This window comes from Homalodisca vitripennis, chromosome 8 (genome assembly GCF_021130785.1).
Source record: "Homalodisca vitripennis isolate AUS2020 chromosome 8, UT_GWSS_2.1, whole genome shotgun sequence".
Classification (NCBI taxonomy): Eukaryota; Metazoa; Arthropoda; class Insecta; order Hemiptera; family Cicadellidae; genus Homalodisca; species Homalodisca vitripennis.
Window position 1 is genome coordinate 96,778,791 of NC_060214.1, and position 19,758 is coordinate 96,798,548.

A 19,758-nucleotide genomic window follows, 5' to 3' on the forward strand; every position below is an offset into this window, starting at 1 on the left:
TTTACATTTCAACATTTTAAACTGCTCTCCAAAACTCATACTAAGGAAATGGTTCACTTTTATTTCCTACAGGAGTGTCCTGAGTTTCATTTTTCTATCTTTGTCCATTGAAGGTTGAGCATGATCATCCATCCGTGCTTTTATCTTAATTAGTTTCAATGAGCTGCCATTTTATACTAGGTTGAGATATAAAGCTCTAGTTTCCACTGTTCTCCTTCTGTATTAAGTATCTGGGTCTTTGCACTTAAAAATTTTGAAACGTCTCCCCAAAATCCCATTTTGAGGAAATGTGCAAAGTTGGCAAAGTTGTAACAGTGACTAAAAAGTTCACTTTTATTTCCTAGAAAAGTGTCCCGAGTTCCATCCCTCCATCTTTATCCATAAAAGAGCTAAACAGAGTGTATCCATACTTTTAAGTTACGCTGTATATTCCTACACATATAACACCTTCGATTGTACTAGTTACACACCTGTGATACTGTTATAACAACAATAAATTAAATAGAACACCGAGAATACTATTTTACTTCGTTGCCTTTTATAGACATTTTTCTATTACGAGTACTTCCAGAAAATTTCTCTATGATTTAGTAATATTTACAGGCTCTATTTTAACCATATATTCTAAGAATTACTTACATTAGGTTATTTAATATCATAAGTTACATACGGTCAGATCCACGAGCTGGTGTAAATAAGATTTAAGACTTGGATCTTATTAATGTTCTCCTTACAAATGCCACATTAATTGTCAATGTAATTTAAGACTGTTAGATAACAAGTAACTACTCTTACAATTTCATAATAATTATTCAAAGAATCAGTTACTGTATAGTAATGCTTTTCATTATGGACGAAACAATACGAAGATTGAAACTTAAAATTGTATATATAATATTTCAACCTACTTTACGATATAATTGTGCTTTAAGGTCAAATCATTTGAACAAATCATATATAATGTACTTACCACTTTTTATTTTACAACATAATTTCCAAAATAATCGTTGTGGTAAATATGTTGGTTCTATTTACTATGCATTACAGTTCAAATGTTTCATCGTTTAAAAGAAAGTATTTTCTAATTAATACATAAATGGATTAATTGACTGAAGAATGTGGATGTTCACGTAGATATACGGATCCACCCCGTTTGAAACCTTAACAGCGTTTGATGATTTTGTGATTCTCTCCTTTAATTTGAATATGATTTCAGTTTCTTGCAACCTCCGAATCTGTGACTATATTATATTTATGTTGACCTTTTAAAAATATTATACTCTAAAACAACTGATTTTGTGTATTAAAATGACACAAGGATACGCCTTAAATACATAATTTGTAAGAATGACGACTGAGCACCAAGGTCGCTCAGTAAAGTAGGAGTATAGCTACAAAGAGGGAACGTTACATTATCTTCATATGCCTTATTATTTGTACCAGAAATCCCAGAAGCCCGAGATATATTTCGAAGTCTATAGGAGGGAAGATAAGCGATTAGTACTTGTTCCGGAATGTCTTTATAACTGCATTTCACAGAGTTACATAAAGAGTACTTTCTAGACAAAAACTTATCATTTTCAAACTTATTATTATTTCCAATAATTAGTATTATTAATACCTTTTTACTTTTAATTGCTTTGTATAATATGATATATTATATTGAAAATAAAGGGTAACTTGTTAAATGTGTTACTCAAGTTATCTCGTTCGTTGGTCTATGAAATAGTATTCATCCGATTTGCACAGCGCCATCTCTTTATTTCCAATTAGAACAAAAAGTCGAAACTTCCCCTTCTCCTTTGGTTTGGTGTTGGTGCATGTTTTTATTTACATCGTTGTTAGGTCGTATTGAAGTTTCTTGATTAAAGTAAGTCGATTAAATATTTATTTTAAATAATTACTATTTTATAGTTTGAGAATTTAATTAATTCTAAATTTTGGAAACTGCTTGTATGTTATAATTATGTTTAGTGTGTTTACACAAAAGTAGTAAGATTAATTTTCCACTGAGAATGGCTGCCGGTTTTGTGATTGACTTTTTGGTTGGTTCTTATTTTCAGAAAATTGTATTTATGCCTTCTTATTAAACTGTAGTTTTGTGTTTTGACTTTTATAATATTTAACAGACACGTGTAAATGCATTTACATTTTAGAACTTGTACAACGAAACATCGATTTCTTCTGGACATAATTTTTTTTATTTTCATTTTGTTTTTCGTTCCGTTTTCATTGCCAGTCTAAACGTAAGTAAGCACTAGTATTGGTAGTAAATAAACCTTATTAGCAGTTTGGCTTGCATATTTTGAATATGTGTTAATTAATGTAAAAACAACATTCATTTATGGTTTTAGATGTGAAACGTTTTAGGTAGTCTTCTTGGGCATTGCCCTTGACATTCTTCACTTGGTGATGAACAATGGAAGGAGACGAAGGATTTTTTTCTTGACAATTGATTCTAGTCATTCTTACAATGAGAGAATTTTTCATTATTATAGTGACATCCTATAGCATTAAGTGATATTGATCAATATATTATTATTTTCAATTCAATTATCACAATAAGGCCTAAGTGAGATAGTAAACTAAGGTAGCTAACAAAAATTAGTCATATATCTTAGAAACCTCTAGCTATGGCCAAATTTCCATTTATCAATGATTAAATTAGGAATGTGTAAGTCACTAGTATATGACTTGTTAGCTAAGAATGAGTGTACGAGGGCTGCAGTATAAGTGGCCACCATGACAATTGAATTAGTGAAATTATCGATTAGAAATCCCTAAACTATCAAGCACACAAACATTCTAACTATACAGTTTATCACTATTACATATTTGAAATAGTGCATTTTATTAATTTTTGCTTTCCTCTGTAATTTTAGGTATTTTGTCTGTTGTACAACTTGGAGCATGTCAGTGTTTGTTTATATTTTGGAATTCCTTATTGGTTATATTTTGTTGCATAGGTAGTTGACTTCAATAAGAATACTCTGTTCTCTTTTATGTTAACACCTTGTGGTGCTAGTTAGTTATGTTTTTCTCCATATTCATGTACAGTATTTGTAGAGTAGGCTAGGCTACCATTATTGTGCTAGAATGGACGGAAAAAAATTTGTTTTTTATTTAGTTCGTAAAGAGATTTTAAATTCACTATGTACTCAAGGTGTGGTACCAGGACGGTTTAGCCTTGACTTTATTGTGGTTTGTGTGTTTAAACAAGTATGTGCCGGTCATGGTAGGAAATTAACAAAACCTGCTCAATTAAATTTGTATTAATAATGAAACATTTTGGCTGTATGGTTTACTAAATTATATGCCTAGGATAGAGGCTCAAGAGCTCAATTACATAACCAATGGCCAAACTTTTGGACTGACCCGTCATGAGTTAAAGTGAAAATTGTAATCATTTTTCCATACAATTAAAAAAATTCTAAATATAGTATAAAAAGTTGTTTCACAAATTTCCAAGCTATGAATTTTTAAATTAGCCTAACTATTTGGTTGAAAAGTGTCAACCCCGTTATCCTTTTTATTGTTATCTTCATAAAAAGTGGAAGTTATTATTTCTAAATTAAGCTATTTGCTTTATGTCTAAACACAGAAATAAACAAGGTAGATTTTAATTTAAAAACTCCTTTTATTGTTGCTACTAGTTAATTCGTGGTAACTTTCAAACTCATGTGTCTTTACTTTTTGATCTAAGAGTAGATCTTAAATAATTTTAATAACTTTCATTTGCATGTATATCTCATTCATTGATTACAAATGCATTTAATCTTTTGGGTCATTCCATATCAAATCAACACCGGGTATAAACCTTATAGCCTTAGAGTGTTATGAAATTTGGTATGAAGATTGTCCTCTTATAGATTGGGAAAATTGACAATTTTTCTAAATATCTCAAAAAATATTCAAGTAATTTTAAAGAAATAATATAACTTATATTTCAATTATTTGAGTATCAAAAGTTGTTCACTTATTAACACCTACATTATGCACTGACACATACTATCCTACAAATGCAGACTAAACAATATAACACAAGTGGAAGGGAGGAAATTAACACATTGACTGCGAAATCTTCGCCTATAAGGGTCACTGGATACTGAAAAAAACTGAGCAGTCTTGCATTCCTAGACAACGCATCGCGCCGGCGATCCCGCCATACAGTACGCCAGGGTCCTTTGGCTCGCCGGCAATCCACCCGCACTGAACGTGTTAAGAGTGAGCCTGTCTCAACTTGAATGTATGAGACTCTTGTTTGCACATGAAACCATCAACAGACCTGCTTACTATTAGTCGCCTTTCATGTCACAAGTTAAAGGATCATCTAGATCGGAATCTCCTATTTATTATTTATGAGTGTCTCCCTACATTTTCAAATAAAAGGTGTTATAAAGTAATCAAAGCTATTCTATTTTATTGTTTTATAAAACAATTGATTTGTAAATAACTAAATTGTTGTTTTTAAGGATCTTTGAAACCTTTTGAGATATTTAGAAAAATATTGGCAATTTTCATAGTCTGAGTTCATACCAAATTTAATCAAATTCTACCCTTTTTCTGTTAATACAAAATTTTGTTTAGCAAAATGAGTGAGGTAAATTAGCTTGCAGGTGCCTCGTTGCTAATTTTCGGTATATGGTATCTGCGATTTATCCATTGTTGAAAACAACTTCAGATCTGAATACAAATAGTTTTACTTAGTGTTCTTTTTTTATGTGTTTTATACTTAGCATTATTTGTTGTGGCCATTGCCAGTGAATTGTTCAAGCTGATGTTTATTTACTTCTTGTGGCCATAGTATATTTAATTTCTAAAATAAGTTTTTCCCATATGTTTTCCTTTTTTTATTTGTACAGTAGACGCCCTCTTAACCGGCCTCGGGTCAACCGACCACCGCTTTAACCAGCCACAAAGCAAACGATCGACAGGTCACAACTCGAACGGCTATTTTGGGACGGTTTAGACAATGCCTGTTCAGTTGAGCAGGTGGTTCTGAACGTGATACATACAGTACATACATACAGTTAGTTGACAGTTTTAATTTGTGCAGTTTAGTGTTGTGCTGTAGTGTTTTTAGGTGTGCAGTTTTTATTAAATGAACTAACAATTTGTATGATAATATACTTTTATTTAGTTTAAAAATTAGTGAAAGAAAACGTAAAAGTAATGTTTTAACTCTAAAACTAAAGCTCAATGCGATCCAGCGAATTGACAAAGGCGAAACAGTGAAAAAGATATGTGACAACTAAACGTCGGTAAAAGCACTGTCAATGATTGGTGACATAATCGCAAATCCTTACAGGATTTTTGCACTAGTGTAGAAACAGAAAAGGTGTTGGTCATCGGGAAATCCCAGAAACCACGAGCGTTTAAAAATGCAAATGTTTCATTGCTTCCTGTGTTTTATCATGCCCAGAAAGCAGCATGGATGGATGCCAATATCTTTAAAGACTGGTTCGTGAATGAGTTTGTTCCAAAAGTAAAAAATATTTAAAAGAACGTAAATTACCTGAAAAGGCCATTTTAATCTTAGACAATTCTGGCACACACCCACCTGATCTTGAATGTGAAGAAGCGCCCGGTATAAAATTGGTTTTCCTTCCAACGAACGTCACAAGTCTCATTCAACCTATGGACCAAGGAGTCATAGAATGCTGAAAGAGATGTTATTGGTGCAAACTGCTTTCAGAAATTTTGGGGAAGATGGACTCGGAGATGGAACTTATATCAGCTGTAAGCACTTAATGACTTAAGAAAATTGAGTACTAGAGATGATCATCTTGAAGAGAAAAATGTAAATGAATGGGTGACAGGTGACGACGACCTTGAAAAAAGATTTTTTTAGTTACGATCAAATTGTAGAAAAAGTCATTGAGAAGGCAAATGAACAAGGCATTCCAGAGGATTCAGACGAAGACCATCAAGCAGAAAAAATCAGTTGTATTTAACCACTTTATTGAACTGGAGGGTATGAGTAGAGGGGAAAAAAACCACTTCGGTTGGCCGCAATGTATATTGAGCAGCAAGACCTGTTGACAGCTGTAGATGTGATATTCATTAAAAAGTGGAGAGACTATGCCTTCATAAAGACGGTGGAAAAGAAAATAACAGATTTCCTTTAGCATTTACAGTACCGGATATTTAATGTACTGTTCTGTTTCTGTGTCTAAAATTACCATATTTCGGAAACAAAATGTAAGTTTCATTTTATATTTTTCTTATACAATGTAGTACAGTATTACTCTATTGTTATTATGTATTCTATATGAGGTCCAATCAAAAAGTATCCGACCTCGTCGTGTATCGCGGCTTCTGCTGCCAATAATGAGATAAGATTTGTTGCGACAATAGTTCCTACTATGATAAGGAAAGGTACAAAGTCTTATCTTGAACCCCCGACTGGTTCGCCGGAGACGGGTCAGTATGTACTGATAAGTCAAGTGCGCGTATCGGTTTTCTCTAACTGTGAAGATGACGGAAAAAGTGGAGCAACGTTATTGCATTAAATTTTGCGTGAAACTGTGAGAAAAACAAAGTGAAACCATTCCGAAAATTCAGCTAGCATTCGAAAATGAGGCAATGAGTGTTACGCAGATTAAAGAGTGGTATAACCGTTTCAAAAGTGGTCGAACCTCAGCAGAAAGTGACGCACGTTCGGGCCGACCAAAAACAAGTCGAACTCCGGAAATCATCGAGAAAGCAAAAGTTTTGATCTGTGAAAATCGTCGAATGACTGTGGAGGAAGTAAGTACTGAGTTAGGTGTCAGTTTCGGATCAGCTGAAGCAATTTTAACGGATGACTTGGGATTGCGCCGGGTAGCCGCAAAATTTGTGCCAAAATTGCTGACAGACGAGCAGAAGCAACGGCGATTGGATGTTGCCGAGGACATACTGCAATGTTGTGAGGATGATGCGGAACTTTTTGACATCGATAATAACTTGAGACGAAAGTTGGGTCTATGGATATGACCCTGAGACCAAATTTCAGTCATCACAATGGCAGTCTCCCCAGGATCCTCGGCCAAAAAAAAGCAAGGCAAGTTCGAAGCAATGTCAAAGTGATGCTTACTGTTTTTTTCCCACCACCGTGGAGTTGTACACCATGAATATGCCCCTGAGAGTCAAACTGTGAATGCACAGTACTATTTAAGTGTCCAACGTCGTCTCCGAGATGCGATTCGCCGCAAAAGACCTGACTTGTGGGCGTCTCAAAATTGGCGGCTACACCACGACAATGCGCCAGCTCATTCTTCCCAGCTCATTCAAACTTTTTTGGCAAAACACGGCACTCCGCAAGTTCCTCAGCCTCCGTACTCTCCAGGTATGGCTCCATGCGATTTTTGGCTCTTCCCCCACCTCAAAAAACCATTGAAAGGCACCAGATTTGAAAGTCGAGAAGCAATTATGAAAAAACGACGGCTGATCTCATGGCAATGCCGAAAAGTTATTTTCAAGACTGCTTCCAGAAGTGGAAACGTCGCTGGAATCGTTGTGTTGCTTCTCAGGGTGCTTATTTTGAATAAAATTAACGCCAGCTTTTTTCAGGTAACTTCAGTTTTACGTTGCACCAAAAGGTAGGATACTTTTTGATTGGACCTCGTATGCCACTGTTCTTTTAAACATTAAAAGTAATTAGGTTTTCAGTAAAATAACCTTTTGAATTAAATACATATTTGTTTGTACATTATTACATAGTTGGTACATACACAGTATACCAATGTTCGTCAGATTAACCGGCCAAACCGCTTTCCGGCTGGGGGTTCGGTCCTGTAATGGCCGGTTAAGAGAGCATCTACTGTATATATTCATCAAAATACAATACCCATATTAAAAATACTTTTAGTTTATTTTGTAAAAATTATGATTACAAACTTGTTTTAAGTTTTACCTATTTTAATTTTTAACTTTTTATTACTATTATTTTAATACTATATTTATTTTGTTTATCTCTTAATTTATAAGAAACAGGTTAGTAACAAAAAAAGAAACCGAATACTTTAAATACCATATAAGCCTACCCTATTTTACCTCTGGCACTTCATGGACAGCAGTGCATGGACATACAGTACATATTTGAAGGAAACAAATTTGCAAAAGAGAAATTTTTTCTTGACACTGTGGAAAGGTAGACTTGTCTTGTACCCATATTTTAAACCTATTCTACATAAGGCAAATATATTGGTCTTGGGAAACAAAAATGAGTACTACCCTAACTAACTACATGACTATTACACATGTGCTTCAACCTACTCTACCCGAGGAGTCACCTACACTACCCGATGGCCAACCGACCTGTCCAAGGGCATAGGAAGGGTACATCTGGGTATGAGTAGGCCTTCAGGTAGGGTGGTTGGCTCTAAGGTAGAGTAGATTGGAGGGTACTTTGGTACTATTCAGAGGCCACTGTTTTTGGAAGAGTTTCTTAACGGAGACCTAAAAGATCTACATTATTAGAAAGAGCAGATTTTATTTAACTTACTATAAATGGGCTGCTCCACAATGATGGTAACAAACGAAAAACATCCTTCGAGATAGTACTGATGAGTAAAATATAAATTCCAAAAGGCTGATCACTAATGCATGAGAACTAAAAACATTACAAACTCGCCTAACCATATTACTCTATGTATCAGGGCAATGGCCGATACCGGCTATTGTCGAAGTAGGCTACACAAAGAATTTAAATTCACGATAAGAAGTAAAAGAAAACATGTTTTCTGTCTATTCCGACACAATAATAAGTTATGTACTTTAAAGTACATTCACCACACTAACTTTTTACATTGTATATGCAGAAAAACATCACTCACTAGCTCATCAGACGAGAATAAACAGTGACTTTTTCTGTAAATGACTACACAACCAATCAAGAAAAGCAATGAGATTCCCTAAGAAGTTGTGCTATAGTCAACATAACTGTAATAACAAAGGAAAACAAACAACAATCAATAATCTTCACCATGGAAGTGAGAAACGATGAATAAACATCACCACTAAACAAAATGACGAAAAATTCTTAAACTACCTTCAAATGCAGTTGGTACACACACCTATTATTTTATCTCAAATTCTCACTTCAATGTTGGCAACTTTGATATCCCCTGTTCATACCCCTTGCCCTTAGGGAGGCCACTGATGTGGCCGAAACTTATCTCTCACTCAGCTCAGGTTGAGTTTCAGGTGGTTTTCCTCTCAGCTCTCTGGGACACATAGTACTTAGTACATAGTAGTAGTGTGGGCTTGGTACAGTGTCACCACTCATCACTTCATGTACTTCGCTGTTTTGGATTTAAATGGCAGTATTTTACCTTCGTCTTTTAAAATGATTTAGATGTAAATGAAAATCTCATATAATTTACAAAGATTATTTGTTTCAAGGTTGAAATTTTATCAATTTGTTATTTATTATTTGCTTTTAAACTAACCAAGTATTGTAAAATGTTTACTAGCCTATGGTTTGTCCTGCAAATGAAGAAATATTAATTTAGTTACTTATTTGGCCAAGAAATTCCAGCATTTTCCAGCCACAGCTGGATAAAAGGATTGAATTTTTTATAACTGCGCAGTACAGTAGGCCACACGTAGTGACCTGCAAAACATCGAGGGCCACTAGGTGTGGCCCGCCGAGCTGAGGGACAGGATGTGGTCATAAATCACTGACCTCACACAGCCATAGCCACCCTTGTGGCCCGGCATCATATAAGTTTAATGCCTATCGCAAATGGTTAACCTACTCCTCATTAGTTTGTTATCCTCATCCACCCCGATGCCTCTCGGTTTCCTAGATCGATGGACTAATAAAGATATAACCTAAAATTAAAATAGTTTAGTTTATAGTCTATTACTGTCTAAAATTTCTTTCTGGAAATGAAAGTATACATACTATTTTAAGAAATTGTTTAAAAGTGGTTTTAGATTGTTTTAGGTACTTTGGCTAAAGTAAACATTATCCAACTTTTCATTAATTAATTAAAAAATGATGAGTCTTATCTTTATCTTAATCTGCCTTTTAGATACCAGTCCAGAATGTCAGGGGCAGGCTCTAGTGGCACAGGTAGAGGCCGGGGTTCAACGTCAGTCCCAGAGACTAAGAGCGAGAGCAAGGAAGTCAAACCGAATCCAAAAATGTCCAAGGCACTTAGTACGTCTGCTAAAAGGTAAGCTTGGCTGACTATTTTAAATTAATTACAAGCTTATTATAAATAAATAATACTAAAATAAAATTAATAATGTCAAAATAAAACACAAACTTTCATTGTATATATACTATAGATATTTTATTTCAATATTTCCATACTTACAATAGTGTTCATGGAATTCTAGATTAGGCAGTTGTGTGAGTCACCAGTGGTGTCAATTGCATTTCTACACACTAAATAAAAGTTAAATCTCTTTTATTACTTAAAACAAATTACAGGAAAATTTATTTTACAGATAGGAGTCACTTGATTAAATAGGCCAGAAGCGAAGTACTATTTTGCCTTAGTACCCAATGAAGTTTTTTGCAAAATTGATAGAGTATTTTTCTAAGAAAGAAATTGATTATCAGTTGCGCTACTTTTGGTGTGGGTTGAATGGGAAAATATTAAAAGGGTTTAAAATATCAAACAATAATTTTGGTAAATATTAAGATCAGTGACTACCGCTCCGATCGCCGTAATTTTTTGCATACTAACACAGGTTAACGTAATTTCACCGAAAAAAATAGTCCTGATTGTCGCTAATATATAAAAACCCGTTTTTCGGCAGTACAATGTTGGCAATACAAATCACATATATAACAAGATTTTTCGACTATCTAACTAAAAACAATGGCCGACCATGGTCGTTTTGATGAGTTGACAGTAGTCACATGACAAACAGGAAAGTTTCCAATTGGCCGGGCGGATCACGTGACCGCGGATGGCTTCGATTGACCGCCAGACATAAACAAACAAACCCACATGGACAAGGAATAATTAGTGAAGTTGTTGACATGGCGTGCGATGGTTCTTGTCACACGCTATTCTTCGAAGCATGTTTGTTTGATGAAAAGCGTGTTATTAACGTGTTTTGTGCGCACAACGTGCTTCCATCCAACGAAGACAAATTGTGTGAAGTGCGGGAACTCTATGAACTTGACAGATGACTTAAAGTTCTGGTGTGGAAAGATTGTTGCTTTGCAGAAGAAAGCCCGGAAAAAGTGTGGGTGGCGTGTTTCGGCGAAGGTTGGCACGTTCCTGGAGCGAAATACAGTAAAGTCAATATTAAAACATTGTGGCGTTTTATTGTAACATATCTTTTCACATCGCCTCCGAGGCACTCATTTGTTAAAACTCATCTTCATCTCACAGACCCGACAATAGTGGACTACTACTCATTCATCCGGGAAGTCTACATTGACCACTTGAAAAGAAACAGCCAACAGTTGGGCGGACCTGGCGCCGTAGTTGAAATTAATGAAGCCAAATTTGGCAAAAGAAAGTACAACAGAGGACAGATAGTAAAAGGACAGTGGGTTTTGGGGGAAATAGATCGGGAGACCAAGCACACCTTCCTTATCCCAGTTAAAGACCGTATGGTGAAGACTCTGATACGGTGTATTAAAACTTGGGTGTTGCCAGGATCCACAACAATAACTGATTGCTGGAAGGCCTACAACACCCTTTCACAGTATCAGTTTAATGAACTGACTGTGAATCACTCAAAGGACTTTGTTGACTCCTTAACATCCGCCTGTACCAACACAATTGAACGGAAGTGGCGTGACGTCCGGTCAGAAGTCCCCAAATACGGTCGCAAGAGCAAGCACTTCGTCAGATACCTCGCAGAATACTTGTTTAAAACCAAATACATCCCAGAAGAAAGGATTCACGCTTTCCTCGAGGCAGTGGCTGCGCTGTACCTCCCAAAATACTATTAAGGTAAGTAAAAAAATTTTTTAATTTTAATTGTTTTTATTTAAATTTTGTTCAATTTTAATTTTTTTAAATTTAATTTTTTTCAATTTTTGGGGGGGGTTAAACGGCCCGGCGACAATTGGGACTTTTTTTTCCGGTGAAATTACGTTAACCTTTGTTAGTATGCAAAAAATTATGGCAATCGGAGCGGTAGTCGCTGATCTTAAGATTTACCATAATTGTTTTTAATAATGACTAATCATTACATATAACCTGGATTTACTGATCCTCATTAATTGTAATATAATTATGATCTAATACTTAAAAGATTAAAGCCAACAGGTTCTAGTACACAACAGCGGATTCGATATTCTATTATGTTTGTATGCTTATACTGATTCAAGTCATCTTCTTTTGTAAGCATATGTAAAACAAACAAAAAAAGAATAATACAACAAAATCTTAGTAATTAAAATATAACATGATTGTTCCTATATCTAGCAACACAAGCATCTGTTACATATAGGCCTAACAGCCACTGTTAAATCACAATAGAATGGCGTTCAATAGAAATCTACAGTGCAGCGAGTTTGTCAACTGAGACTGCCACATGAAACAACATTGAAGGGTGGTTTGTTTTAGTTATTTCTATGGTATTTAGTTTAAAGTGTAAAAGAAAAGTAGACTATTCTTGCTTTGTATTTCAAACTAAGTTAAAATTACAATTATTTTGGCCTAATTATACTCATTTTATTCATTTAGATTATCTGTTTCAGGATACAAAAGGAACTGGCAGAGATTACTCTAGACCCACCACCAAATTGCAGGTAAACATTTTTTTATTATTATTATATTTATTAACCACATTATCTAGTTCATAGTAAACTTAACATATAAATGGTTTTGTTTTACTATTTACATTTAATGAAATGGTAAAACAAATGCTGGAAGATGTCTTGCGGTGAATGAGCCTGATGCTGCCTGTTACTTTGAGTTTTGTAAATGGAGACGATATTCTTGATTCTGTATTCATTTTTAGAAACTAACAATTATTATGATTCTTTAAAGGGTTTGAAATCACATATGGCTCTTGAGGTAAAAATATTGATAAGTATAATCCAGAATGCGAGAATCAGTTATTACTTTATATTATACAACCTAGTTTTATGTAAGATTAATAGAAGAAAGGAATTGATTCTCAGTTGATAATTTTGGTGTGAATTGAAATGTAAGGGTTCGGGGGTGTTAAATTTTGAACTTGTCACACACTTCCAACCTTCAGCCATCTAAACAATAATTATTAACTCATGTTGAGCCAATGAAAGGCTTCCAGGTTATTTTCACTTCTCATTGGCTGATAATGATGTAACTGTCATTGACATGCATGACGGTTGGTGGTTGGGGTAAATTATTTACCGCTTGGGCGGGACCAAACTCCAGGTTACATACTGGTGTGGTTAACATTTGGAATAAAACTTTTCGCTCAATTTCCACTAAATATTGTTAATATATTCTCTATTTTTTTATTATTATTTTTGTTTTTTTTTTTTTTTTGCCATCAGTGATCACCTCAGCTATACACTGGTTTGCCTGACGGTATATTTCAATTACAATCGTGAAAACTTGCATTTTTTTGAAGTGGATAAGGTTTTGTTGTGTGTTGTGATCATAACTCAAGTGATAGTAATAGACGTGTATACAGTGTCAAGTGACGCTATTTACAATAACAAAGTTTGGTATGAATCTTTTGGAAAAAAATTGTATATACATACAATTTTTGTTAATCTTAAATTATGTATAATTATATTTTAAACCTTTACATTCATTGTAAACAATGTTTCAATTTCCATTGCTCTACCATAAAATTTGTTAAGGATAACCAAACTCTAACATTCTCACAAAAATTAATTGTTACCACCAAGACTGCAGAGGTTTAAATAACTACATCAGAGGGGGTTAAGTGTATCAAGCTGAGAAATGTGAGTTTGAAATATATATCATTTAGTTTATGAACTTTTTCACTACCCTCCCGTTTTGAGTACCACTGAAATTAGCAAAGTTGTTAATCGATTCCTTTCTTAAACAAATCCATGTATCGACATATATCATGAATAAATATGTTGTGTTCATATAAAGTGTAAGTTGTATCACCTCTGGATATGAATAGTAGCTGATTACCATTTTAATTTCTTTACTTTATAATAAGAGAGGTTTTGTGTAATAAAATAATAGAACTGCTATTGTTGGCACACAGGAAAACATTTGTATTGTGAGTAGGAAAATTTGCTTGCCAGCCCAGATGCAAATAACTTATGTGTTGATAAGAAACACTAACTTCTACAACACCTTGAGAGAGATACTAAGGTTTCAATAACTAATGTAGAACTGTATAATTATAGATAATATGTATCTTGTGTCATAACTTCTACCATGTTTTAAACAATAATGATACAACACCATTATGAGTTGTTTAGTTTTTAAGATATTGGTTAAATATGGAAAATATGTATTAAGAACCTACAAAAATCGAATCAATAATTACTTTTGAAGTTGAGTAAAACACTCATAACAAAATTTAATGAACAAAACGTTACTTTAAAAAGGTCAGGTTAAAATCTGAATTATAATTTTGTTTATTATGAGAGTGTTCAGAGTTATTGTTTGTGTTTGTAATTGTTACATTTTACGATTTTATTTTTTTAATAAATAAAAAAATTTTTGAATAAGTCTCTTATATATTCATTTAACTAATAATGTTATGTTGTTTACACAGTGCTGGACCTAAAGGTGATAACCTGTATGAGTGGGTGTCCACCATTTTGGGACCACCAGGATCTGTTTATGAAGGAGGTGTTTTCTTCCTAGATATACACTTTTCACCGGAGTACCCATTTAAACCACCCAAAGTAAGTCCCAAGTGTATTTATATCTCTTTTATTAGTTAACGTATACAGTGATGGGTTTTAGTATTGTATAAATTGTGAAACTCATAGGCTGGCTACAATTTCAAATTCAAATATATTTACCCTTAATGCTGAATTAATTTTTCATTTTGAAATGGAAATCATTGTGTGAGTGCTTAGAGTTCATTAAAAATACTAAACAGATGCATAACATGTTAAAATTATATTTTATGACCTTTTTTAAGTATTTAGTTACCTCGCAACAATTGGATCTATACCATTTCTGCCACTAAAAATAAAATTATGTGGATCATTTTCTTGTCTTGTTCACCCCCAAGTTGGAGGTTAGCCTTATCACATAATTTTATTGAATTTCTTCATCACCATTTTCACTCAAAAATGTCGTCATCAAAGTTACCATCACTAACTTCATTTTCATGGTCACCTGAAGAAGCATCTACACAGAGTTGGCATCCTTCAGGAGGATCCGCTCTGTGGAAGGTGTAATGAGCAGGAGGAGACTGCTGAGCACCTGCTCTTTGATTGCCCTGCAATAGCAAGAGAGCGGTATGCCATCTTTGGTAGCTTGAACAGGGGTGGTGAGTTTTCCCAGGAGGACTTGATAGGTTGTTTTCGGCGGTTTGTTGAACTGCTGAAGTTGTAGACTGGTAGGCCTCATGGTGTTTCCGGGGTGCGCAAAAGGCCCTTGAGGCTTAAGTGCATGGCAGTAGGCCGCCCCAAGGGGGAAAAAAAAAACTTCATTTTCACTTTCATTGAGTGTGTTCTTTACAAAGTTACTAAAAGACTGAATGCGATCTTGCCATGACACCATTTCAGATGGCAACTAATCCAAACAATTAACATATGAAACAGTGAACGACAAACGATTACCAGAGAGTTGACAAGTTTCAAAATAGAACCTTTGTTTTAACTGACTAACCATTGATATCATAGTATAGACAAATGCCAAAATAATCAATATCAGAAAGATGTTCGACTACAAAATAATGAACTGAGCATGACGGCAGTGCCCGTCTTCAGTAATTATACAAATGCTTACTGATGGATGGGCATTATATATGGGGTTAACCCATTGGTAGCCAATGGGTTAACCCTTTCCGGACCAAGAGGCAATATATTGCCGCCATAGATCGTGTCTGAAAAGCGCCAGGCGGCAATATATTGTCTCCTTGATATATTGTTGTTTTCTTAAATAAATACGACGTCAAATGATTAAAGTTTTATGATTTTTTATTCCCTGGTATATTTGTAGATAATTAATATGAATATCATTTTTTATTTTGGAGGTCTATGCATTTTTATTTTGTAATTGTCACGTGACATTATCAGCTGACTGCTGCCAGTCAGTGCTCGATCTTTCGTTGTTTATTCTTTATGTTTCAGTGTAATCGTATTATTTTATGCTGGATTCTTCTTCATTATTTTACTTTGTGGTTGTAAATATTAGTAGTTTTAGTTGTTACGTTTTAGCTATTGTGTGTAGTTGTTACAATGACTGACAATTTGCGATCTCACGGGAGTGAAATTGACCGACAGTTAAATGACGATCTTGCATTATCTGATACAAAATGTGTCATAAAAAATTTATTTATGAGAGAAATAACACACAATTTTGTATGGATGTTCCTTTCTAAATGTATAATATAATAAAATAGCTTCACATGGTAAAATTATTTTTACGTTTTTAGTTATTTGCAAAAAAAAAAAAATAAAAAAACGTATAGGCTAATCTATTAAAATATTTTTTTTTATTTTAAATTACTTAAAACTACATCTATATTATTTTTTTGTTGATAGTATATATCTATACGAGTAATTTGGTGTAACTTTTAGGTCATTGTCTAATTTTTATGAAAACTTATTAATTTTAATCTAAGAGACTGCAAAATCGCCAATTTTAGCCTGGCGGGGATATGAGATGTGAAAAAATTTTGCAACATTTCATATTTGCTCCTGGCCCTGAAAGGGTTAACCAAACCATCAATTTTTTAAGTCTGACTATCCTCTTTAAGTACGTTTTTATATATGCAAGCAGTAGGATGGCCTCCTATGGGTCACTGGTATACATGGATTTCCCGCACTGTTGTGTTGGTATTAAGAAATTGTAGTAGTGTATTTTATTTTTGTTCTCTATTTTGCATTACTGAAAGTATTTTATTTTTTACGCTACTTCTGCACTATTTACTTAGTGTGGTGGTTGCACTTTTAACCAAATAAAATTGCTTCCCAGCAACTTTTTACTAACTATATAAATAAATATATTTTGACCAAAAATAAATATTATTTGTATTTTAATAGTGTTTGTGCAATTTTAATTCATAACAATTTTTTTTATTAACATTTAGTTTTTTTTAATTCGTATTAAAAGTTATATTAAACATTAAGCAAGGAAAATATCAAGATGGCAGTTGTTTCAATTTGATACAATAATTAATTTGTTATGTATTTATTCCCAAAACTTTTGCCCTTGCGAGTTGTTAGGAATTAGTAACATTTTAACCCTTATAATGTCACAGACGCCGTATGGCGCATAGACAAACTATCTCCAAACGGCAAAGACGCAGTATGGCGCATCGACACAAAACTGCGTCTATAGCAAATTTAAGTTCCTTTTAAATCCGATCAATGTCACTAACGGTATGCGTCAACCATGTGTGTGGGTTATTGACCTATGTCAAGCATCAAAATATAGCTGTCGCGTTACATTGTTTGAAACAATAGACGCAGTGTCTAGACACTCTCCCCGCCACACGGCACAGACGCCGTACAGCACACGCGCGCTTTTGTTTGCAGTTTGGCTTCAGGTAGTGCGTGTCTAACCATCGCTGAGTCGGTTTCCTTCGTCGTGTTTTCTGTTTATATGGTTTTTATTTATTTTTAATTTTATTATATATAATTTATTATAAATATAATTTATTTTAATTATATTTATATAATTGTCTGGTAATGTTTATAGTTTAGCTAATAAAATTTTGTGTGCCTTTTATTTTGACTTTATTTATATCTACAATTTAATGTCCCATAATTATAGAAAGTAAAAATAAAAATAAACTTTACACATTTAAATTTTTTTTTTTTTAATATTGTGCCGTTTGCTGAAAGTCGTGAAAAGATATACTGACGTTATAATGGTTAAGATGTTGTAGTTGACTATATCTGAAATGCTATACAAAGCATTGTAATAGACCACAAATAAAAACTTATTTAGAATTCTTGAATAAAATTCTAAAACTAATTGTCTTATAAAGTTTTACAATAACTCAGAGATTTCTAGAAATTTTCAAAAAGCTTATGATTTATCATCTTTAGAGTTCAAGTATCATCAAATAAAAATCTGTTATATAAATTAAACTGATCTTAAAACACAAATAACTTCACTACAATAATAATTGTAACATGTTTCAGATTGCAGACATACAAAACTATGTTCTATTGATTATTGTATTTATAAATATGGCAGTATCAAACTTTTGAAAACAGTAGTTATGTTTGATTAGATTTAGGTTAACCCTTAGAGCGCTGATTACAAATTCTTATATTTCCCCCTAGCGTGCTATTAGTATAAAAAATAAATTTTTAATTTGTTAAAGTTCTATTTGATTTAATATTTCTGAACTTATTATTGGAAGAAAAAACATAAAACGAATTTTTTTGACCTTTGTATTTTTACAGATTAAAACGTAAAACAAAACAAAACATGGAATTTTCCAATTTTAAGTTTTTTTGTGAATAAAAACACCTTGAAGCTGAGGTGTTTCAAAATTGAAGTCAAAATTGTTCAAAAAGTATAAATGTAAAAAATGTTCAGAAATAACGTAAAACACACAACTCAATACAGGAACAAGCTTACGCGCAGCTCTCGTGAACAACACTGTCGCCCTCACCACGCAGGAAATCCCGAAAGGCGCACCAGTCTACAGGTCAGAATGGCGTTCAGTTGCTGTGACAACTAGTTTCAGATCGGTAACGGGTGGCTGAGAACAATGAATGGAGGATAGTCGTTTGAGGTTCAGTCAACATTCTACCCCATTCTATCGGCAGTTTTACGAACTATAGTTCACAACAACAACAAGAAATAAAAACTTCGATTGTGAGATTTACCGTAATACGCGTGAAGAGTCATTTCACTGTGCTACATTTTCCGTAATACGCGTGGTAAGAGTTAAGTTAGTGACTTGGGTACTAATTTTGTTATAATTAGACTAACAGTCTTTTAAGTTTCACTTGTTAAACAAAAATCATCACCAGACTGTATTCGCTTTCTCGTAATTGAAGTTTTGAATTATAGTTCACAATTTGTCCACTAGGTGACGTTCCGCACGAGGATATATCACTGTAACATCAACAGTCAGGGGGTGATATGTCTGGACATTCTCAAGGACAACTGGTCACCAGCCCTCACTATCTCTAAGGTCCTGTTGTCCATCTGCTCTCTGCTCACTGACTGCAATCCAGGTTGGTAACTTTCAAATTAAACTCTTGACCACCCTACTGTACCCGCGTTAATACACTTTTGGTTACTGTGCTGTCACTGCTACTTAGGCATCAGCATATTTGTTTTTCTGGTATCCAGTACATTCTCTTATTGCCTTACACAATCGAAAGTTAAATGTTTTTCTATACTATCTAGCTGATATTTCTTTTGCGTATCCAATACATGTTTAAGGACTGTGTGTAGTTCATGCTTTGCTGAATAGAAAAAAAAGGACTACTTATTTGTTTAGCTTTTACGTTTATGTTTTTGATCATATCATATGGTTATGTGAGGTATTAGTTTGTTCTGAAAATAACTTTTTACGATTTACTAAACCTTTTTTGGTCTATTTGTTCCCCACTCGGTTCTCTCAAGCTCCAATAATTTCAAGTGAATATGTCTATATTTCAATATTCCTTATGTACATGTCACTATAAACCAGTAAATTGTAATAAACTCTTGATATTTTCTTTTT

The 19,758-nt window shown here is 33.8% G+C and overlaps 1 protein-coding gene across 2 annotated transcripts; it reads left to right on the plus strand.

Annotated features, from left to right (window-relative positions):
- Positions 1–1,762: 1,762 nt before the first annotated feature.
- On the plus strand, positions 1,763–19,294 carry LOC124367787 (ubiquitin-conjugating enzyme E2-24 kDa-like). 2 transcript variants are annotated; one of them, XM_046824900.1, is made up of 5 exons: positions 1,763–1,870; positions 10,020–10,163; positions 12,662–12,712; positions 14,659–14,791; positions 19,117–19,294. In XM_046824900.1, the coding sequence occupies exons 2-5, from the start codon at positions 10,033–10,035 to the stop codon at positions 19,270–19,272; spliced, it is 471 nt and encodes a 156-aa protein (XP_046680856.1). In that variant the 5' UTR covers positions 1,763–1,870; positions 10,020–10,032; the 3' UTR covers positions 19,273–19,294. The 2 variants fall into 2 exon arrangements, with proteins under 2 accessions (XP_046680856.1, XP_046680855.1); XM_046824899.1 differs by lacking the exon at positions 1,763–1,870 and adding an exon at positions 2,087–2,246.
- Positions 19,295–19,758: the final 464 nt, after the last annotated feature.

Coding starts and splice junctions, on each gene's coding strand:
- LOC124367787 (XM_046824900.1), top strand. CDS start 10,033: ATGTCAGGGGCAGGCTCTAGTGGCACAGGTAGAGGCCGGGGTTCAACG. Junction 12,713..14,658: donor GACCCACCACCAAATTGCAG/GTAAACATTTTT, acceptor TTGTTTACACAG/TGCTGGACCTAAAGGTGATA. Junction 14,792..19,116: donor ACCCATTTAAACCACCCAAA/GTAAGTCCCAAG, acceptor TTTGTCCACTAG/GTGACGTTCCGCACGAGGAT.